We start from the raw sequence: 23,944 nt of genomic DNA on the forward strand, positions 1-23,944 counted from the left end.
GTTGTTGCATCCTTTGTCGAACAATATAACGTTAACTGATAATTGATCCCCCTTTTTTAAAAAAATAACTAATAACTAATTATCTAATTATTTTATTAGATAATAAAATAATCTAATAACTGTTCATTTGTTTAAACCATGACCTTGCAAATGTTAAGAGTGCAGATTAGCTAGGTCAACAAGGATGAATTCTAACTTGTTCTTTTTTTTTTTTTGTCAGATGACTTTTTTAACTCCCAAGCTTTTTCCTCCAAGTGGCTGTGCAGTTCTGTCCTGCTGAGTGCTAACATAGTTTCAACTCTTGAAAAGACAAGACAACAGGTAAAAAGACAGCTCTTCAAACATATTTGAAGCCACAAAATAGTCTGGAAATGTAGAGGAGCAGCTAACCTAATCTATAACTTTGAGCTTGCTACAGCTAGTTAGCCTGCTAAAGTAGCATTACATCTCCAACATAGTGTATAAGAGTCTGTAAATGAGGACAAAGGTGGAAAACATTCAAGTGGTTTCTGTTATTTTTTGAGTTGGTTCAGCCACAGTGGCAGGTGGACAAAAAAGTTAATTTCCAAGCCTGGTTCCATATAAGGACTGTTCACCTGTTTAAACCATGCTCTTGCAAATTTAAAGTTAAGTCAGTACTAACAGGTGCAACTATGTACAGGTGTAAATTCTGCAGTATTTGTACTTCATAATTTAGAGAATTTTGTAGTCATGTGAAGAAACATCAACACACAGCTAATTATCAGTTTCGTTGTGGAATAGAGCAATGTCCTACTTCCGTCAGAGAAAAAGAAAACATTTCGAAGAAAAAGAGGACTCAATCTTCATCTTGGTTGATGTAATTTTATATCGACTCTTAACTTAAAACACACATCTTAAATCAGAATTGTTCAATTAATTTGTTAAAGGTATCAATTCACCCAAATCACAAACATTTCATTTCATTAACCCATATTGTACTTAGCCATTCAGATACTGTATTTGTGGAATGTAATGCTTTAAAAAATGCATTTAGCCTCACAAACTGTCATTCACATCCGTTGTTTCAGAGTGGTTGCAGGATGTAGGGGTAAAGTCTAGTCTAGTCTCTGGGGTGAGGTTCTCAAAAACCTGTTGTAATCTGGGTGAACTGGTCCTTTAAATATAAATTACTACCAGTAATTCATATTTAAGAGTTTTCCTTTTATGTTTTAAAGGTATCTTCCACCAAGATGTCTGTTGAGATGGAAATGACCTTACCTACGACACCAAGGGTAATCATGCTTGGTAAGAGGAATATTTTCTATCACTATAATTTTTTTGTAGCAATGTATGTAATAGTTATGGTAGTCTGTACTTTTACTCACTAGTGTTAGCCTGACAAGGGTTTGTCTATTTTAGGAAATAGCTTGATGTGTGCAACCCGGTGGATGGTCAGTATGGAGGAGAAGGTATTTTTCAAGCCTGAGCAACTACATGACTTTGCCAGTGTCCTTGCTGTCTTTTTTAAGTCATATTATGTCTTCAATCTGGAGTATCAGGAGTCAGCATCCACCTGCTGGAGATGATACAATGGTAAGTACTCTACACCAAGCCATTTATGAATTAAATTTAATGACAGTTTGACTGATGATGAAGAACCATAGCTGATTGCTGTATTGTATGTCTACATTTTAAAAAATACAATTAATATATTTTATTTCTGTTAAAAGATTCTTTGTGAGGATCAATCCAGATGTTGGTACCAAATGCACAGCCAAAGTCAGTACAAGCCGCAAGACGGGAAGTCTTGTCAAGAGGAAAGTAGTCAGTGTCAACTCCCGGATCAACACCTTCCTTCAACGACTCGCTGAATTTGAATAGAGGACTTCCAACTAGGTAAGCATTTTACCAAATGTTTATTATTTTATTGTCTTTATTGTCCACCAACAAAATGACTAAAAAGATTGTTATGACATGTTGTACTTCATCGTCTCCTTGGGGACATTTGCAGGGTCTCAATACAGTACGCAATCGTTTGAATTAGTGAAGACTGACTGACTGCTTTTGCCATAAACAATCCAAAACCCTGAAGTGAAGCCAGTCCTGCTCATTCTTTATGCAGCTTCTATTATCACTTCAGTGCAATTGATTTTTTTTTAAACAAATTATCACCTTAATGCTGCTTTATGCCAATGGTTTTATGCATTTGGACATTGTCACTTCAGCTTAATTTGTCAGCCTTCCTGTTGATTTGAAAATGTAGATAACTTCCTGACCATCTCATGACCTCCCACATCGTCTTATTCTTTACAGTTCAGCTTCCACAAGATGGATCTCACTGATTTTGTTTGTGAATGGAATAAAAGTTCTTCTAATGTAGGAAATGCATCTGATATAACAATATTTATTGATATGAATGCCTACCATACAGTACATTATCACACTTGCACTGTTATTGTGATGTATTGTGTAACAGTGCACATTTAAGCTTCTGTTAACTGCTTTCTGACAATGCAGCCTCTGCTGGTTTTTGACTGTCCACCATTTGAATGATATACGTGTTCATGTTGGTGCATACCTGATGTGGTACATAAAATTTGTAGTGCCCAATTTTTTTAGTTGTTTTTTGTTGTACAGTGTGCAACAAATAGAAAAGGTTATGTAAAGATTGTTACTGTTATTGGATCCAGATGCATTCAAGTGTCCATATTGAATGAAATACAGTTCATATTCAAATGAAGTTAAGTATATTCTATAGTCTTTTAATAGTTTATGGCTGGTACTTGATGCACATGTTCATGTTGCTACATACATGTGCCATAAAAATATTGACATGACCTGTAGTGTGTTCTATGGTTTTGTTGTTTTATAGCACATTATATTGTATTGTGACATTGTTCTTTATGACATTGTGAATATATAAATGGATTTTATTTCAACAAATCTGCTGAAAATAAATACCTGTTTTTATTCACAGTACTTGGACTAAAATTTCTTTTATTAAATTTTTCGGTTTATGGTAAAATATTCTTGTATTAAAAAATTTAAACTTTAATTTACAGTAAAACTGACATTATGTTGTGAAACAAGTTTACAGTAGACCAGCTTTACTATAAAATACATTTACAGTTTTATGCTATAAACTACATTTACAGTAAAGCAGTTATAACTGCAAAGCACACTCACAGTAAAAATTAACTGTGAAATATCATGACAGTAAAGGTACCGTAGAATGGTAATTACAGTAACCTACTGGCAACACTGTTGCCAGTAAGTTGCCAGTAAGTTACTGTAGAATGTCAATTACAGTAACTTACTGGCAACACTGTTGCCAGTAAGTTGCCAGTAAGTTGCCAGTAAGTTACTGTAGAATGGCAACTACAGTACCTTACTGGCAACACTGTTGCCAGTAAGGTACTGTAGAATGGTAATTACAGTAACTTACTGGCAACAGTGTTGCCAGTAAGGTACTGTAAAATTACAATAAAAAGTCTAACAGTGCATGAGGTTCTTATTCACCTCAGTGAAACATGTTTGTCTGATCTTTGAACTAGTAATTTCATTGACTCTAGCTCTTTCTGTTCTAACCATCATTCCCCACAAAGGAGGTCAGTAGTTTCAGGTTGTGACTGAGGATGTTGCCTAAGCAGTTGCATTGGTTAATTCATTAAAGAAAAAGATGTCAAAGACCCATCAGGCATTTACATAGAATCATTATTGCATCTTTAAATTTCTCTTCTTATACAGTCATACTCAGAAAATGACTCAGATTATGCATACAATTGAGGTTTGTTTGTTACATTAAAATTACCTTTAGAAAATAACAACTTTAACCAAGAAATAAACATACTATTTATTAAGCCCACATCAGTCTGTGTGTAATGAATCTGCATAAACTCCTAAAAACGTTTTTTCATGTATACACATTCTAATTTAATGAATGTGGCTGTACATTATTATTCCTTTATTTTAATTTTTTTATTTTATTTCATTACCTAGTTTTAAAATTGTTCCATGTATTTGTTTCATCACTTTCTTATTTATGCAGAGTAATCAAAGTTTCTACACATTCAATTAAACAGCAAAACTGTTTTAGTTGTCTTTTATCACCCAAGAATTATAATAAATAACTTAACTTTTACACTGTGTGTAATATCCTCAGAGATGTGCAGTGGTTGGAGTGTGTGTCTGGGGCGTGTGTGTGTGTGCGTGTGTGGGTGTGTGTGTGCTCTTACCTTGTCCAAATGCAGGGTGTGACTGCAGACCTCATCTTGTCAAAGCTGTACTTTATTATGCATAGTTCTTTCCTTATTGTCTTCCTTCTTAGGAAGCCAGTTCACTCTGCTCTCTGGAATCACATTTTTGGATCTGCATAAAATGGAAACGTCTGTTAAAGGAGATCATGCATCTGCATCCTGAGGTTTTCCAGGTCAAATCCCACTGCAAGGAGATCCAAAGGCAAACCCAGAGGTCATTAGAGGGACTAAATATCCCTTTGGTGTAAGAACATCTTTGTATGCAGTTACAATGAGTTGGAGCAGGGCTTTTCAAAGAGAGAGACGTGCCAAAGCTCTTGGCTGTGACTTGAAGGTGAAAAGAAATGAAAACGTAACTGGGAACTTCTGCCAACCTTCCCACGCCAGTGCCAGAAATAAAATTCAGAGATTTTCACTGCCCAAAGTTATAGTGGGCAAGGAGATAGTCTTAGTCAACAAAAATTTTACTAAATGACCATAAAAATGGGATTTTCATGGGCTGGACCTAAAATATGCTCCACTGCCACAAACATGAGTTTTTGTTTTATTTTTATTTTAGTAGTTGTTGTAGAAAGTTCATACTTTTAGTATTATAAATGACACGGTAAATGAAGCTTTATATGTTGTAGTGCTACACATAGCTAAAGCAGGAAAACACCACAACATCAGTGAAACATATGACTGTCTGTCTGGAATATGAAGCATAGCAACAGCAAAACGTTTACAGAAATAATAGCAATGATGTAGTTTGGGAGGGGAGGGGAGGGTAGCAGAAAACTCTTGAATTAAGAGTATTACTGGGTTGGTTCTCTCCAGCAATGCTGCCTTTGGATGTGGTATCCCTGCAAGCAGCTCTCACATTGGGTGGAAATTGGAAGATTTCCATCTTTCATTAAGAAATCTAAATGGAATTTTAGTAATAAAGAGGGTAACTAAAACTGACAAGTTAGAAAGTTTTAATATTCACACATAGTTTTAAAAAGTTAGGATCCTATGTATAAACAGCTGTAGCCCTTTTTGTTAATATCTTCCTCTACATCGATTACGGATCCTTTTTGTAGTATGAGTGGCCAGTTGTCTGTTTTCAGTGTTCGATTTCAGCTGCTAGATAAAAAACATGTTCTAGGATGAGTCTTATGACAGATTTATTCATTCAGGCTCAACCAATCCAAGTCCAAACAACTCCTCATAAGAACATCTCTGTCTATACACTGAGGATAAACTCTAAGTTTTTGGATGATGATGAGACAAAACCACATTATCAAGCCTGACATTTCTCGGATAAAGGCAACACTTTAGCAAGATTACTGTCACATCTTTAATTAAGTATAGTAACGTTGGCGAGTTCATTCCAGGTAAGTCAGTATTTTGTGCATATTATGCAATAACTATGTTGGTTCTGGTAACTCAAACTTTGTCCAGGTTCCTCAAGCATAATATCAACACTGGCTTCATTCATGAGTTTCTGGCATGGCGTATTGTAACCTAGCAAAAAAAGAAACCTTACATTAATAGATTTAGAAATTGCCCTGATTGGAAGCTAGCAGGTTGTAAAACAATGTTTTGGTAAAGTATCCAACTTGGAGGTTACTCTCTGCATGCTGTTGGTTTTTGACTTTGTCCAGATTTTAAGTCCTGATCTTGGGAAATTTGCTGCATGTCTTCCCTTTTTTTTTTTGTCCTGCTCATTTTCTGTTGGAATGTAGTGCCACAGAATTAAAAAGGAATCAACCCAGTTTATTTGGTAAGTCAGTCTTGATGCATACAACTGCAAGTTTTGGATTTGTTTGGTAAATATAATCTCAAATACAGTTTTAACCTTTGTCTCAGCTCACCATATAGTCAACTGCTGTATGGAAGTAAAACTGCTGACTGTTTTCCTTCTAACTCCTGATTTCAGACAATTTTCTGCCTCTGTGGCCTCCCGTGTTATTTTTGGACTTCTTAAACCTGATTTTTTTGAATAAGAGGCAAAAATTAGTTCCCAAACACTGAAAAAAATGCCTCAGTCTCACACTAAGTTTTGAATTTGTTTCTGAAGTAATTAGCTCAGAATCTCATAAACTCGCTCATAAAGGCATTGTGAACTGCATAAATTCGTTTCCAAGCATTTGCTTCTTGAACTTTTCAAGTAAATGGTTGTTATAGCAACTACTTCGGCATACAATGCTCTGTAAGACAATAAGGCGATTTAAGTACTAAAAATATGTTTTTCTTTGTACTGTTTATTATAAGGAGATTAAGATTGAAATCTGTGTTTTCCAGTCTTTTCAGCAGTCTCCATTACAATAGAGGTTATAGTTAGGAAACAAAACATTATCTTCTGTAATTCAAATTTACATTACAAGTATTTTTGTTATGTTATTCTAACCTTTATCTGGACCATTTCCTCTATTTTTGAGGGAAAAAGTACACCGCGGTTAAGGTAACGGAAACTCAGTAGCTTTTCGGTAAGAACATGACGGTGTGTGTTTGCATATGGAGTGCACATGGAAATAACCACACACTGATGATTAACCTGCAAGATACAACCACTCACAAGCATGCTTCTTAGTAAACGGATGTCGAAAACACCTCCACTCTGGCTTGAAGACGCTTATAAGTGCGAGCGAAAATACAGGTTGATTTCTTTAAAGAAAGGCACTTCTGTAACACTGCTCAAATGCTGTCAAAAGTCAGTTTAACATTACTTTGAAAACTGTGATCATTCTGAGAATGAATTACAGCTGAAATGAATCACAACCTGAAATTACCAGGAGAAAGGCATCTTACAATAGTAAAGAACCTGAGTATTTGTTTCTATTTGACCTCACATGAAGAGAAGATTACCAAGAGCTACTACTTTAAACTGGGGGAATAGTTCACCAAAAATTATTGCTCATAAGATAGTAAACCAGAACTCTTCTTTTTGGATCAAGTACATTTACAGATATTTTAATTACACTTTATGCACATTTCTGGTTTGTGTGTATGATTTCATTTGTGTGAATATTATCATATACCATTTTCTTTTTATAGTAGATTTCTCTGAAGATTTGCTTCACTTCCCAGAAAATAAATGAAGTAGTCAGTAATTCTAGACTTCTCCATTAAAACGTACGTCTTGTGCAAACCCTGTGTAGTCTTAATTTTATTCCACACAAAACCACTAAACAAATTTCACATGTATGTAGGGATTACAACACATATTCTTCTGAGAAATTCAGTCTCATCATTGCAGAATTTTACATTCTCATGAAAGGAAAATAACGTATAAACCACTTTTGGTTTTGTAGAAACAGCAAAAATCTCTAATGATGCATTTTCTGGGAAGATAAAATTCAAAATAACATTTGTAATTTAAGACACATAATTAAAATATTCCCACTTTGCAAGAAATGTATCACACTATTGTTGGAAACAACTCAAAAAAGTAAACTTTTTTACCACTGCAATTAACATTGAGCTAAATATAAGTATGAGTTATAGAAATTTGTGCAAGTTTTATAAGTAATAATAATGTACATTTTAAATATATCGATTGTAGTTTTGCCTAAAATGAAGTTGCAATATATGGAGTTTCTTCACACAAAATAAAGGATATTGGTCTTTCATTGCTGCCTAAATATATAATTGTGATATATCTCTTGATATTGACATTTAGATAAATAAAAACTCCACATGTCTAACATAAAAACTATTTCTTTAAACTGTCTTTCAACTTTAACCTTTTTCTGTCTTTTTATGATGTGAAGTCAATCATACCTCGATGCACAGGATGTGCTCTGATGTATGTTTCCGGTAGCAGCATCAGCAACCTGTTTCTGGAATAATAAAGAAGGAAGACTGTGGTTACTCTGATCTTATCTGTAAGCAAAGCAGAAAATCTTCAGCTGGGAAAAACTACGCAAGCTAACACAGTAACTGTGGTTTTACAAATGCATAAATGTATTTATATGAATCAGACACTAACAAGCAACATTGATAAGGAAAATGTTTTTTTTTTGTGTAAGATCCTAATTAGGATGATTTTCCTATTATTAAAACACAGTACATGGAACCATAGCAATAATAATAGATAATTGAAAAATAACAACGCCTCTTCGACTGATGTGCGTTTGAAGCCTGATAAATACATTTTGCAGTAATAATAACAATATGATTCCTATACTTGCCAAATAGTTTTTGGTGGAGGCCGTAGGTGGGTTGGTAAAGATCTGCTTCAGTACAAATAACAGCACCATGTCAGTCCTGGTCTTTCTCACTCTCAGCGCTGCATTTAACACTGTTGATCATAATATAGACCAGTTGAAGAAGAACTAGGTGATACTTTTAGGCACAGCACTTACCTAATTGGAGTCTTATTTAAGACTATTTTTAGTCTTTATGTAACTATAAATTAAAACAAATAAAAAGTAACATGTGGAGTTCCTCAAGGTTCAATGGGACCGTACAGATGTTCAGCATCTATTTGGTCCCATTTGTTTAAATTCTAAAGATATATATATATATATATATATATATATATATATATACATATATATATATATATATATATATATATATATATATATATATATATATGTCTGGTTGGTTCGCCCTCAAAATGGTGAGGGCGAACCAACCAGACATAGTCGTGGTGGATAAACAACAGAGGAAAGCCGTTGTGGTGGATGTGGCAATACCAAGTGACTGCAACATCAGGAAAAAGGAGCATGAAAAACTAGAGAAATACCAGGGCCTAAGGGAGGAACTGGAGAGGGCCTGGAAGGTGAAGACCACAGTGGTGCCTGTGGTCATCGGGACCCTCGGGGCAGTCACCCCCAAACTGGAACAGTGGCTACAACAGATCCCAGGAACAACATCAGACATCTCAGTCCAGAAATGTGCAGTCCTAGGCACAGCCAAGATACTGCGCAGAACCCTCAAGCTCCCAGGCCTCTGGTAGAGGACCCGAGCTAAGAGGAAGAAGAATCACCACCCGCGGTGGGTGAGAAGGGAATTTATTTTTTTTTATATATTAAAGAAAATAAGAAAATGCATTACCAAAACTACAAATAACATATATCTAAATAGCCATCTCACCAGGAGCCTACAGTTCAATTAAAACATTGTTTAAATATGTTAATAAGACAAAAATGTGGATGTCCCAGACTTTGCCTGATAAATGCAGGCTTTATGCATTTCCCAGTTTTCTAGAAATAATCAAGTTTATCTGTATAACTTATTTCAAAAACAAGACAATTCAAACTGCTTTACATCATGAAAATTTAAAAAATAAAACATCATAAACACATCACACAGTCACCAACTGTGGAACTAGTAACAGACATTACATTACAGTGACAGCATTAAAATAATCAACACACATCAAATATGTTGGTCAGAAGCAACTCTAAACATGTTTTGATTTAAAAGAACTCAGTGTTTCAGCTGTTTTGCAGTTTTCTGGAAGTTTGCTTCAGATGTATGGAGCATGGAAGCTGAATGCTGCTTCTCCGTGTTTGGTTCTGCATGTCTTTATTACAAATTATGGTTTCTGGAGCCAAAGAAGAGCGTTTAAAAGTCAACACTAAGCTTTAAGCAATAAAGTTAATTATTCCTACATTCAGCTCCAGGTAATTTGTTTTGTAGCCTCAGAAAAAATAAATAAATAAGGCAACATATTAGGCAGTTAGACCAGACCAAAGCACTTTCTGCACACCTGTCAGTTTGGCGTAAAACGTTGCAAAGGTTTGTACAAAGAGAAGCTATTTCTGTCAATTTATATCACTAATAGCACATTTAAAGACCTGTGTTTCAGTGATACAGAGTGCACCACAAAAACCAGAGTCAAGGTTATGATCTCCCCTCCCCTGGGTCAGCTGTGCCCATCACCCAAAGACCATATTGAGGAAGAACTGATGTCTCAGCTAGAATTAGAAAAAGTTTTTTCCATGCTTTTTAGTAGACTGGACTACCGCAACACTGCTTCCACATATATCCGTAAAATATTTATCAAGAAGCTGCAGTTCGTTCAGAACGCTGCTGCCCGAGTCCTCACTAAGACTAAGAGTGGACCATATAACTCCAGTTCTAAGATTTTTACACTGCCCTCCTGTCTGTCACAGAATAGATTTTAAAATTCTCTTGCTGGTTTCAAAATATCTGAATGGTCCAAATATTTCTGATCTCTGGACTATAATGAACCAACTAGAACCCAACTAGGACCGGGTACAAAGCTCCTCTTACTCGGTTACAACCAAACACAATTATACATCATTCAGCTTCTGTACTCCTTACCTGCGGAACAAACTCCGTGAATGAATCACACCTGCTGAAATGTTCAATTGTTTTAAGTCAAGAAGAAAAACTTTTTTATTTACTGTAGCATTTCTGTAATTTATCATTATGTACTATATTGCTTTATATGTATTTTTAAATGTTGCTTTAGGACTTTTTTTATTATGGAAACCATTTTGAATTCTCTTGTACATAAAATTAGCTATAACTTACAAATAAACTTGCCTGGCTTTAAATAATAAAGTAATACTTGTCTTATTTGAGTAAAATTACTGGCCACTGTAGCCAGAACAGTAACTTCTTTGAATAATCCCTGCGCAGCATCAGTAATTTAGAGATCTTAGTTCTTTGGCTGTTTACATGCAGAATGTCTGAGATTATCTCTTGCAGAAAAATCAGGCAGTTTTGACAAGCTGTTTTAACCAATAATACACCAGACACAGACACTTAGACTTTATGTTAAAAAGACTTACAAAAGTTTAATTGTTTTAATATTATTTCATATCTGCTGAAACTGCTGTATCATTTGGAGATTAGGTGAAAGTAATTTACTCAGCTTTAACACATTTATTCTACTGTAAGTGCTGGTTTCATAAATTTTATGGTGAAAAAACATAATTTGGAAAAGTGCCTCTTCTGCCTGAATTTATTTTGTAATTATGTTATTTATTTTTTTTATCTTTACTCTTTAAATTACCAACATTTGTACATTACCTTGTATTTTTTCTGTCTGATTCCATCTATTTTTGATCGTGCTTATTCAAGAAATTGTTGCCCTGTCATTATGCAACACAAAACAACATGAAGAAAAAGCATTCCAAAAATAAGTGATAAATAAAAATATATTTATCCCTATATCAAGTGAAGCTAGCAAATAGTTTCATCTCACCAAAGTGAGATGAAACTATAAAAAAGTATTCAAATAAAAACCTGCGGTATTTTTTTCCATTATAGAGACATCTAAACCTTCTTGCCACTGATGATGTGTGAGGGTAGAGCTTTGAGCCAAACATTTATCGTTATCATCGTCACCATTAAACAGATTTTGAGAATTTGAACTTTCTTTCAAAATGACATAAATCTCAAGATATAAAAGTTTGGGTAAAGTGGAAAATTAAGCTTCAATTTATAGTTTAGATTTCTCATTGGATTCCTTGTTAGTAAGATCCCGGCAATCCCATAAAATATGTAAATTGTACTTTTGCTAACTTCTACATGAGTAGTTTCTTGGGCGTCTTCTTTTTACTTTTACTTGAGTAAAAATATATTGAAGCGCTAAGTATAATTATTTACCCTTTTCCTTCCTGTAGGCGGTGCACATTCCCGTGAAATGCTTGCAACAACCACAGATGAAGAAAGTACTGTTGTGCGACATGCCGTAAATCATGTGGCACTGTTGAGCAATACTTAATATTTTGTTGTTCTTAAAAGAGAAACTGTCTCATCAGGCGTTCACCAACTGAGTCCAAACATTGCCTGACTTTCGATTTTACAGTACTTTCGATTTTTGATGTGATTTGTACCGACATACACGTTTCAATTTTTCGGAAAATCCGCGAAGTGATCGTGTTTTCCTGTGTGACATAAGGAACTACACTAACCGCATTCTGTTGTAGAAGAACAGGGTTTGTCCAGTGATCCTGTTTCTGCCACCCCCCGCTCCACAAAACGATGCTGGTCACCGTTTTCTGCGCGCCGAGGGATCGCCCAGAAACCACGTTTGCCCTCGACGTGTCCCCGGAGCTGGAGCTGAGGGACTTTGTAGCACTTTGTGAACTGGAGTCAGGAATCCCAGCTGGGGAAATCCAGGCAAGACCCAAACTGGATGTAGCCGCGGAGCTAACTCAGCTAGCCGCTAACGTAGCTAGCATGAATCGCACTGTTGATGATTTGGCGCTTGAGCTGTTACGAAACATGAGTTATTAACAACAAATATTCTTTTAGACATATGTTTCACTCATTTATTAGAACATTATAGATAAAGAGTCATCTACCATAGCGTGAGCTTAGTGTCAAACCTATAAAGTAAACTGTATGTGAACAAATTAAGTAGTTATCAGTAGCTAAATGTTACTGGTTGGCTTATCAAGATAAAGAGAAAGTGTAAGCTTATAGCTTAAGGTCCAGTGAAATGTTAACAGCTTTGACACTAAATACAGCTGTATAAATCTGCTGTTATTTTTGTATTAGGAACCAGTTGGAAAGTTCAGTGTTTTCATTGGCCTTGTGTTTGATCTCAACTAACTATTTAGTTGTGCCAATAGACTGGCTGGAGGTCTGAAGTAGACAATTTTTCCCTTGATCAGGTCTAAACAGAGATTGACGGATCAAATACTGAAGTCAGGTTTTATTTCATAATTATGAAAAGCGTCAAATCAAAGAAATCCCATTTATTAGCTATAAACATATCACTGAATCATGTGTACAGTGGTCTTCTTTTGAGTTTAAGAAAAATAATGTTTATTATTTCTAAGATATATACACATTTAGAGCATATAAAATACTGTGCAGTTATTAAAAGTAACATACTTTTATTCAAAGAAATGTGCAACTGAGTAGGAAAAATTAACGGTACAGATTGTGCTCATATTTGTGTACCAAAAGAACAAAATGTGTTTCCCTCAGCGTCCAGCAATCTTTACTGAAGAAGCACTAGAGTTCAGCAACAGCTTCACGTTGGGTGAGAAACACTAGGAAAAATAGAAAAACAACAAGAAAAAATTATTTGATGTGTAAATTGATACTGTGATAATCGCTTCAACTTAACAAAAACATTGGAATATGTATGAACCACAAAAGGCCTGATTGGTGGATCTCTAAACATTTTTAATTTAAGAAAATTTAAATAGAATGCATTAACACATAATTGTATACTCTTTGGTCTAAGACTGTACAAAAATTAACTGATTTAGTTTGACGGAAAAGCAGTCTTCTGGGATACTTTGCCAGATTCCTAACAGAATCTTCTGTCATTTTTAATTTGGGATGTTTCCCAGAAGATCCATGAACCGGGTCAGAAACGTAGAGGTCCTGGTTATTTGGATACCTGTTACAGAATATGCAGTGTATTAGGAGAAAAAGCAGGCAGCGGTGAATCTGATGATACTAATCTCTGTTCTCTGCTCGAAACTATAACAGTGTCTATAACTGTGTTTATTGTTGATTTTAGATTAATACAGATCTTTACTAAACATACTGAAAACAAGAATGTTAAATTAAGGTAAACTATTGCACTAGACATATTGCACATGGACGTAGACCTGTATATTCCCTGACTAAAATAACCTTGATTAAAAATAGTAAAAGCTTTCACATGATCACTTTATTTAAAACAAAAAGTACAGTCTGTACAGTTCTTACAGTATTTTAAATTCAATTTACTAGAACAAATACTTGCAAGAAATATCGCATGGTGAGTGCAGCATAATTGGACTGCAGTGGGATCTCCATCAATTAAATAATCTTAACCTTTCTTCCAAACAGATCACGTATGTAGAGCAGCCCCTAAAAGACCCCACCCGTGCCTTGGGGACTTACGGTGTCAAGGATGGAGATGTGGTTGTTCTTCGACAAGCTGACAGAAGGCCTCCACAAACTCAACCAGCCTTTCCAGGTAACATGTCTGTTGACATTTCCTTTGACCAGCAGTCTGGCTTATTAGCTTTTAGGGCTTGACACACGGGAGGCAACGTCACTCCCTCTCCATTTATTTCCTTTGGAACTTTCACAATATGGTGACAATCGCTTGTCCTCCTCCAACCAAGCGACCGGCAAAATTTGCGCAAGTGAAATTTTTAACTTGTAGACGTGTACATGCAGGTTAGAAATGTGAAACCGAGTTGAAAGTGTGAAAGAGGTAGTATTAGGTATTTTCCAGGCATGCAGTGACATTTTTAGCATAATCAAGCAACTATATTACCTTCAGTTCTTATAAAAAATGTTGTTTATATCAAGCATAACTTCAGACATTTGACTTCCCTGCCTTGAAATTGGGTGTCTGTCTCTTTAAGAAGCTTCTGCTCTTTCTGGCACTCTGCCTTCAACAATGCCTTTCCATTATGCCGTTTACAGCCGTTCTTTGGAGCGTTGGTCTGAGAAGTAGTTCATATGATTGGTTTCAATACCAAGCATGGTTTTGATTAGGGAATAAACATTATGGCATGATACAAAGCACAAAAAGTTGATTTTACATATTTCCCTCCCTTAAACTTTTGTCGCTGCTGCTGTCGCGTCCCATGCGTCAGGTTAGCTTCTGCCTTTCACTGTCACTCGTCGCTCCCTGAAGGCTGTTAACTCGGTGCATGTTTATGCCTGGAAGGATAATAAGCTCTGTTACGTGGTGGTGAGAAGGTCCCACGTTCAAGTCCCAGTCTTTCTGTTTTTCCAGTGCATGCGAGGGTTCTTAACAAGTTAAACTGAAATTACATTTATTGGTGTCCCTTAACTTCTTTTAGGTGTGAATGTGTGTGAGCGTGGTTGTCTTTGTGTCGCCCCGTGTACTTTGCCTTTCATTCAGTGACCAGTGTTGATGGGCTCTAGACTCCTCCACCCCACCGCCACTGGGTGGAGTCGATGGATGGATGGTTGAAAAGTCTAACTTCTCTCCCTTTCTCCTTCTCATCAGGCCTGCCCCGTATCGACTTCAGATCCATCACAGTCCCTGGCACCTCATCTTCACCCAATCAACTTTCTGCCCCGCAGCCGCGGCAACAAGCTCCGCAGCAGCCACCGCCGCCGCAGCTGCACCCCACACAGCCTTCTACGCCAATGGCCTTCCGCGGCTCTTCGCCACAAGGCCTGGACAACCCCGCCTTACTACAAGAGATGCTATTATCCAATCCACACGAGCTTTCTCTGCTCAAGGAGAGAAACCCTCCACTTGCTGAGGCCCTGCTGAGTGGAGATTTAGGTGAACACATTAAAGTTTTTAGTGCCTTAAAGCTTAAAGTGCCTTAATAACTGGGGAGTTTTTTAAAATTGAAGTTTTACCAACACAAACTTCAATATAATTTTATTATTTTATGTAGGGTATAATTGAGAAGAGAAACAGTAGTATCTTCAAGTCAACACGTTTTTGAACAACCATTTGCTGCAATTTCAAGCATGTCTGCAATCTCCCATGTACAATTTTTGGCAAACAAGATTTTTCATTGTTTTTTTTACTTTCAAAAATGCCTTTCCTCTGGCTTGTTTTGCATAAAGATCAAATTGGTGGCATAAACTATTTATATGTGTTGTATCAACAGATTCCCAACTAGCAGTTATTTGATCCCTCTGTTTTTTTGTTTGTTTGTTTTTTTCAGAGCGTTTCACCAAAGTGCTGCTGGAGCAACAACAGGATCGAGCCAAAAGAGAGCAAGAGCGAATCAGACTTCTGACCGCTGATCCGTTTGATTTGGAAGCTCAGGCAAAGATTGAGGAGGACATCAGGTAGGAAAGCATTTAAAAATCACTATAACTACTTACTACAATGCAATACAAAATACAACACAGCTCTGGTTCCACTGATAATGAAAGTGCAAAATTTGAACATGATTTTTGTAATTTCTAACCTAATTCAACCGTGCATTAAAATCCAGTGTTTGACCAGCATGTTTTAACTTTCCATTTTTCCCAGGCAGCACAACGTGGAGGAGAATATGACAATTGCAATGGAGGAGGCCCCAGAAAGCTTTGGACAGGTGGTTATGCTGTACATTAACTGCAAAGTCAATGGCCATCCTGTGAAAGCTTTTGTTGACTCAGGTAATGAACATAAAACCCTGTTGCCTGATAAAGTTTCTACAAGTTTGTTGGTCAAGAAACGGAGTGGTAATAAAACATGCGAGCGCTGAACAGTGGTTTAGTTTCAGCATGTTCAAAAATATCTTGGCTTCGAAGTTAGTGGGAATGTCACTTTTAGTTGATCAGGATTTGTTTTCTATTTAAATTTACCTTTCTGTTTGTCGTTCTGTCATATTCGAATACATGTAAAAAGCAACATTAACTGACCAGCCATCAGTATCTGACTTTAGTGACAGTCATTAAAACTGACATTCAAGCATGAATTAAAACGACACAGTATGTTTGATACCGAAATTGCGCCTTTCAGTCCTGTTTTGTCAATTTTTGTCCTCCTTTTATCCGTTTTTTGTTTGTCATGTTAAGGAGCGCAGATGACCATCATGAGCCAGGCGTGTGCAGAGCGCTGCAACATCATGCGACTGGTGGACCGGCGCTGGGCGGGGATCGCCAAAGGAGTGGGCACTCAGAAGATCATCGGCAGAGTTCATTTGGGTAGACAGCTTCATATGAATAAAACTCTTCAACATGTTAAAATGTAGTATATTAAAATACAACTAGAATGGTTTTATATTCGCTTTAATTTTACAATCCTTTGGTTGTGATTTAATAAGAGTGAAGCCATTAGAGGCTTTTTTTCTGCTTGCAGAATCAAATTTTTAAAATCCAAACAAGCAGAGCTCGGCTAAATGTAACTATTTGGATACTAAATGTCCTGATATTATCTGGTTCTGAAGCAGCAGATTTTTTTTATTTTTTATTTTCTGAAAACTGGGTTTATCATATTGTTTATAATTTATTGTGATAAAGAGATTTTATTTATTGTTATCACAATAAATATGAATTTGTGATGTTTTAAAAACTCCCAAAACTCTCCACGTGGTTCGGATTGTTATTTTAACGGTTTTCTCCACTGTTTGTTCAATGAAAACATTAATAAACAACAATATTTTTGAATATATGATTAACCGGGGCCACTGTGTGCAGTTTAATGCTACAAATAACACTTCTTTACATGACTGGTGTCATACATAAGTGTCCTAAATTGGATAGTTTTTCAAGGTCAATATTTGTGTTTGTTGGGCTATAATTACTGTGACACACAATCCTATGCCTTCCTTACAATATTGTGATAAAACTTTAAGTCTTTATTCTCCTTTTTCTCCCTTCTAGCTCAGGTCCAAATAGAAGGAGACTTCCTTCCTTGTTCTTTCTCCATATTGGAGGACCAGCCGATGGATATGCTGCTAGGCCTGGACATGCTGAAGAGACATCAGGTTAGCTGTATTCAAAAAGTATATTTAAATGATAAAATAAATAAATAGGATAAAATTTCCTGAGATGAGTTATACCGATGACATTGTAATTTATCAAGGTGCACATGCAGAAAGGCTTTGTTTTTTGTTTTTTTCGAGATAATTTAGGGATGTTTTCTGTCCGCTTTTCCTCGTAGTGTTCAATCGACCTGAAGAAGAACCTGCTCATTATCGGCACCACGGGCACCGAAACGCGCTTCCTGTCTGAGGCGGAACTGCCGGAGTGCGCCCGGCTCGCGTACGGACCAGAAGGACGTGAGGACGCGCGTCCAGAGGAGATCGCTGACAGAGAACTGGCAGAGGCGCTTCAGAGATCTATACAAGAGAGTGGTAAGATGCTGTGTCAGCGCTCTGGTTTCATTTATTTATATTTTTTTTTCTTTCCAGCTCTGTTAGATTTACATTTGCATGTGCCACTTAAAGCTTCTTACTCTCAACCTCATTTACGCACTCATCTGAATTTCCAGTCACTTCATGTCATCACCTCGACAGTTTGAATGTGTTTCAAGAAAAAGATGAGATGAGATCGCTGCCAAATGAGATTAGGATTTAATGTCATCAGAACTAGGCTTCTGGTTACAGAGAAACGGACATTTATGAGGTGAAACGCAACTTCTGCATCTCGTCATTGGCGTAACGGGCCTGTCAGCTGTACCGCTCATGGTGGGTGTCTTCCTCTCTGTACCGAGTCAAAATCTGGAGGAAATCCCCTCCAAAATTATGCATTAGTGCCAACTTACAGTACGTTTTTATTATGCAAAGATATGAAAGTCTAGTATGAGCTTCTGCTGCGGTTGGCAGTTCAGATGGATGTCTGAGGAGCTCGACAGAACCACTCGGAACCGCCTACTCAATAAACTGAAAAGAACATGCCGTTCAAGCTGAGACGTAGGAGGTTATTTTTTTTCTAAATCAGATTAATAAAATGCAAACCGAATATAAACATCCGTTGGCAGGAATACAAAAACAACAAGCTGGAGACGATTTTCCATCAACAGAAACTGTCTGGTAATTGGTGACTTGCGTTGCGTTTTGTGTTCTCTCTGAAGTGGGAATGTCAAAGCTCATAAACAAAAAGAAATCAAGCAGTGCTTCCCCAACTCGGAAAATTGGAGATCTGTGAGCAACAAGGCTTCTCCATGTATAAAACATAAAATCTTCATGAAATTATTTTCACTTCTGACCACCAAACTAGAGGAGCACGTCGTTCTTAAGCTTTTTTTTTTAGGGCAAGTGCCTTTGATGTTGTGGAGCCAAAAATTGGAGAGAAATATGTTTAATACTCACTTTACTGTCACTCAGCTGGTCAGAAATTCACAGAATTAAATTGAGTCAATTTCAGCACACTAGTAAAAAAATAAATAAATAATATGCACAGAATAAAAACAAAGTGCCAGATTTGTACTGATAACTCAAACAAATACTGGCTCGACAACAATCCAGGAAAAGTCAAACAGTGCAGGTTTTCAAACAAACAAAATGAATGCAGCATCGTTAGAAATGTTACAAAATATTACATAATATCTGTCATCTTATGAGTAAAACATCTTATCTTCACCAGTAAGTCTTCCTCAGTACTTAGACAACACAGGTGTGAAGCTTATGTAACATATATTACTTATTTCAATTTTTGAAATAATAAATACTGGATTCAAAGAAAAGTGGTGAAATAACCTTTTTTGAAGTTTCACAAATCAGATAAAAGTTTCACAAATCACCAACATGGTTTTAAATATTCTGCTATTAGAGCAGAATAAAAAAGTCCATCTTTGAATAGTCTAGCTGTTGTAGTTTTTAAACTAGAGTCGATTAAAGATGCGGAAGGTAGTGAAAAATTAGGTGTAATCGCCCTTTAGCCATTTCCTGAATCGGAAGCTGGAATCGGAAACCAACTTCAGCTTCGCCACCAGTTCCCACTTGTCAAACCGTGTGATCGATAGAAAGTTTTGATCCACAAACGCGTATCTGAAGGTTGAGAGGCAGATGAGTGAAAGACAGCATTATGGACATTTGCTACAGGCTTACCAAACGGCTAGAAGCCTGCCGGCAGCAGCGTCTCCTACCTTGGCTGGTGAGCAGCAGCCATATAAGCAGCAGCTGTCTGTTAAGACTCTGACGTGCAGCTGGTCATGTGACCCTGAAACCACGTGATCATTGACACACTGAATAGTGTTTGGTTTATTTTTGTGCTAAAGAAATAAAAAAAAAGAGCATTTTGTTTTAAAATAAATCTTTAAATAAAACTGAATCTAACAAAAATGGAAAAAAAATATCCTGGTTACACTTGCATATACTTAAATTAATTATGAGTATTATAACATTTTGAGATTTTGAAGATGCACTTAAAACATTTGGACTAATTATACAAGAGATAATTTCACAGATTTTTCAGAAACTAGAACCGGCTGCACTAATTTGAATTTGATGTAAATTTTCTGTATTCAGAGACTGAATTATAAATACTGGATAAAATACACACTTAGACTCTAATCTTTAAGGTTTACAAGCATTCTCCTTCTGACTGGACTTAATATTAATGTTACTGAGTCTGGAAAAAAAAGAACAGTTCAAGCTTGAGTTTGTGTAGAGAGCTTAAGATTGGGGTGATGGCAAAGAGCCCTTCCAATCTCAGATACATGGAGTTCATTTAAAAAAATTAATGATCAAAAACAGCAGTGGAAACATTTGTTAGCAATTATAAGAAGCGTTTCACTGCTGTTACATTAAAATAATGGTCAACTGTAGATGAATGAAGTCCCTTGGTTGAAAATATTGGATCAAACACAATGATTTCTTATGATCTGATAAATGCAGCAGATTTTAAAAGTAACTGCAGTAAATTATGCTCAGCTTGTTCTCAGTCAGAGTAAAACAATACATAATAAGATTAAAAGTTTTAATAATTGATTGTAAACATTCAGCCGAAGTGACTTCATTCAGGAAGTCTTGTTCTGCGGTTGACTGACGAGTTTGTGAACATGCCGATGAAGAACCCGGCCTGGGCTCAGGTTGTTTTCAGATGACACTTTTCACATCTGACGTGTGTGAAAAGGCCGACAGTTTGGTTTGGTTGCATGCTCTGTGTGTGACTGCTAACTTTCTCCGTCCCTTTGCATGATGTGTGTGGTGTGTGCCCCTAACCCCTGAGCAGGAGAGCACTGATGCATTTGGAGACAGCTGAAGAGGGCCCGACCAACCAGGTACTGCAAACTCACAAGATCATTTCCAGAGCTAAGTCCATTGCTGTCGAATCATTTAGTTTTTTATTTTGCTGTTATTTTGCTGCTGTGTGGTTGTTGTACCTTTTTATGTTTACTTATTGGTGTATTAAGTCTGAATTTACAATATTTAAAAGTAGGAAAAGTGGCATTGCTCATGAGTTATTAGTGTGAGAGAGCTGAACATTCATAAATGTGGTTGAAACGTCGTCCAGCTGACTGATTCCCAGTTCTGTTTTCTCCCATATTAGACACTGCAGATGGACAAACTACCTCACTGCAGCCCTCGCCATTTATATTACCAAGACCCTTAGACCGAATTGCCATACCCTCCTCTTCCTCTCAAAGCCCTTCTAGTTGTCAATCACAGAACCCGACCTTGGATAGCTCCCAGTCTGCGCCGGCCGCCGTGCAGCAGGCCCCACAGCTTCCTGAACCTTTGACCCCAGAAAACGATGCTTCTCCACCTCAGAGTGACCATTTCCACCCTCTGCCTCTCCAAAGCGAATCCAACATGTCCCCCACTCCCAGTCCAACATCAGATATATTCGCCAGTGAGTCCCAGGACCCCAGTGGGGTGGCGCCAGCTGACGGTGTTGAATCTGACCAGGTGGAGAGCTCTTCACATGAGGAGTGTTTGCCCGAACAGCCCATGGACCAGGAGGTGAGCGAAGGCGATGCGGCGGAGACCGCAGAGGCCGACTCTGTCGAAATGGCGTGTCCCGCCAGCTCCGCTGAGAGGGAGCAGCCTGACGGTGACCGCTGCTCCAGCTCCGACAGCATCCCGTCCCTAGCGGCGGCGCTGAAGGAGCTCCACGAGCTGCTGGTGCAATCGCAGAACCGCAGCATGTCCTGCTCCCCGCCCCACCCGCATGGGCAGGACTCGGACAAAGCTTCCCCCGAGCCAAGCACACCGACGCCAGAAAACACCCAGCCTGCTCCTTCTACTGCCAACGCAGCTGCTGCAGAAACAAGTGATGCCAAAGCTAACTGTGCTGCTGACGAGGAACCATCGGAGAGTCCTGACCCTGACCTCCAAGGTCAGGCTGAGCGTCTGCATGAAGACGCAGCAGAAATAGGGGAAGGGCTCGAACCGCCACGGTGCCCCGACAGCTCAGAGGACAGAGAAGAGACCTGCGTTAGCGACAGTTCTCAGCCTGAGCCGGAGGTTTCCCCCGGTTCTGCAGCGGTGCCCGAGTTCAGGGAGCCACCGGAGGGGCAGCCTGGTCGAGGAGTCGCAGACGGACAAGCCGCCAACACCCCGGATTCCCTTCAGATGGAGCGAGCTTTCCTCAGCCCTGCATCAGCGGCTGCTAGCCCGCCACAGGAAGTTTCAAGCACCTCATCCTCGTCTGCTCCTCTTCTCACTCAGGCTCCTCCACCTTCTTCGTCCCCGGCCCTCGTTCCACCCTCTCCACGTCCCTTTATGGAACAGTTCCCAGCCGAGCACATCCACAGGATCCAGGCGGCGGGTTTTTCTGCCAGAGAGGCGGTGGAGGCACTCGAGCAAGCCCACGGCGTAGTAGAGATCGCTCTGCTGGCTCTTCTGGCTCGCAGCATCACTGTGCCCACCTAGACTCATGAGCAATCTCACAAGAGTCCCCGGCCTCCCGACTCAGCATCTGTCTTCTTTATACCTTGTTGCAGATCCAGATGTTTCAGTCTCCTGTTTGAAAGGGAGCTTGGAAAAGCCACAGGCAACACAAAAACACAAAATCTTGTCTAGTATATTTTGGTCTACTTTGTAACACAAATATTTTTAAATACGCTCGAAATAAGACAGATGTAGCTTACAAGTAACTTTTTAGCAAGATGAAGGAGCTTGTTTTATGTCAGGGGTGCCCAAAGTGGGTCCTGTAGGGCCGGCATCCTGCACGCTTTAGTTTTCTCCCTGGTGTTGTAAGGGAGCATGTCAGTGTTCTTCTTAGGCCTTCTAACAAGCCATCATTTGATCCAGGTGCGTTAAACCAGGCAGAGAACTAAAACATGCAGGATGCCGGCCCTGCAGGACCCACTTTGGGCTCCCCTGTTTTATGTGAATAATTCCTCAAGTCCTAGTTCTACTTATAAAGTGAAAAATCTCTTGTCATAATTCAATCTGCCACTGAAACCAGTACTTTTTCATCAACATTAAGGAACTATTTACTGAATAAAAGCTCCTACATTTTGCTGAAAAGTTGCTTAGAAGTTAGTTTTATCTTATTTCAAATGTAATAAGAAACTGGACCAAAAATACTTGGTAGGATTTAGTGTTTTTGCAGTGAATCTTGTCTCCTGGTTTGTCATAAAGAAAATCTAAGAGGAAACAAGAGAACTGGTCGTTTGTTTTTGGCTATTACAGATATGTGAGGAGTGTTTGCATGCAGATGTTTTGGGTAGCCCATCAATCAAATTGTTTTTTTAAGCAATTTGGTATCATTGATTTATTTTTTTTATTTTATTTTTTTTGCCTTGTTTTGTTTTGTTTCCCAACATTGATTTGTCAATACATGCAAATAGTACAATTAATTCTCAAACCCTTAAATGTTCAAAGTTTCTCTTTCTGAAAAATCTGTTAATCATGAATACAGTCTGTGCTCCTTTGCAGATTTTCTTGTTTGTAGCCCAAATGATGACAGAACTGCCTATTGGGAACGTAAGCAGCTCATATTCAAAGTGAAAAATAATTGGAAATCTTTAAATTAACAGTAAACATCACTAAAATACCAATTGTATTTAAATGCGACAGTAGATGGCATTTCTGGTTCAGCATGTCTCTTACAGAAGGTGTCTTGTACTGTTTGTATGACTCTGCAATCCGAAAGCTTTCCAACATGTAGATTACAGAACCTGTTTTTATCTCTTGTTCTGAAACTTTCTTTTTGGTGTCAAATCCTCATAGTGTGTTTATACTTGAAATTATCCCTTTTCTTATTTTGAGTCTGGCCATCTTGTCAGTGCATCATATATCAAGGAGTTTCATGGCTTTATTTGAGCCATACCTACAATATTCAGGCAGATTTCATTATTTACTTTTATCTTGCAAGAAATTTTAAATTGCAAATAAAATGAAGCTAATATTTGTATACTTTGTGTCTGTTTCAAGTCATTTTTCATTATTCATATGCTAATCAAGTAGTGAGGCATTTGAAATTTAGGGGTTTTTTTAAAC

At 37.7% G+C, this 23,944-nt stretch overlaps 1 protein-coding gene across 3 annotated transcripts; it reads left to right on the forward strand.

Moving 5' to 3' along the window:
• Nucleotides 1-11,830: 11,830 nt before the first annotated feature.
• On the forward strand, nt 11,831-22,631 carry ddi2 (DNA-damage inducible protein 2). 3 transcript variants are annotated; one of them, XM_044121290.1, is made up of 10 exons: nt 11,831-12,287; nt 13,962-14,091; nt 15,103-15,387; nt 15,782-15,908; nt 16,096-16,223; nt 16,626-16,754; nt 17,433-17,536; nt 17,713-17,905; nt 20,727-20,775; nt 21,045-21,184. In XM_044121290.1, the coding sequence occupies exons 1-9, from the start codon at nt 12,150-12,152 to the stop codon at nt 20,735-20,737; spliced, it is 1,245 nt and encodes a 414-aa protein (XP_043977225.1). In that variant the 5' UTR covers nt 11,831-12,149; the 3' UTR covers nt 20,738-20,775; nt 21,045-21,184. The 3 variants fall into 3 exon arrangements, with proteins under 3 accessions (XP_043977225.1, XP_043977224.1, XP_043977222.1); XM_044121289.1 differs by lacking the exon at nt 20,727-20,775 and having other exon boundaries at nt 11,834-12,287; nt 16,096-16,159; nt 16,634-16,754; nt 21,045-22,631; XM_044121287.1 differs by lacking the exon at nt 20,727-20,775 and having other exon boundaries at nt 11,835-12,287; nt 21,045-22,631.
• Nucleotides 22,632-23,944: the final 1,313 nt, after the last annotated feature.

This window comes from Gambusia affinis, linkage group LG07 (genome assembly GCF_019740435.1).
Source record: "Gambusia affinis linkage group LG07, SWU_Gaff_1.0, whole genome shotgun sequence".
NCBI classification, from domain to species: domain Eukaryota; kingdom Metazoa; phylum Chordata; class Actinopteri; order Cyprinodontiformes; family Poeciliidae; genus Gambusia; species Gambusia affinis.

Coding starts and splice junctions, on each gene's coding strand:
- ddi2 (XM_044121287.1), top strand. CDS start 12,150: ATGCTGGTCACCGTTTTCTGCGCGCCGAGGGATCGCCCAGAAACCACG. Junction 15,388..15,781: donor CCTGCTGAGTGGAGATTTAG/GTGAACACATTA, acceptor TGTTTTTTTCAG/AGCGTTTCACCAAAGTGCTG. Junction 17,906..21,044: donor GAGATCTATACAAGAGAGTG/GTAAGATGCTGT, acceptor CTCCCATATTAG/ACACTGCAGATGGACAAACT.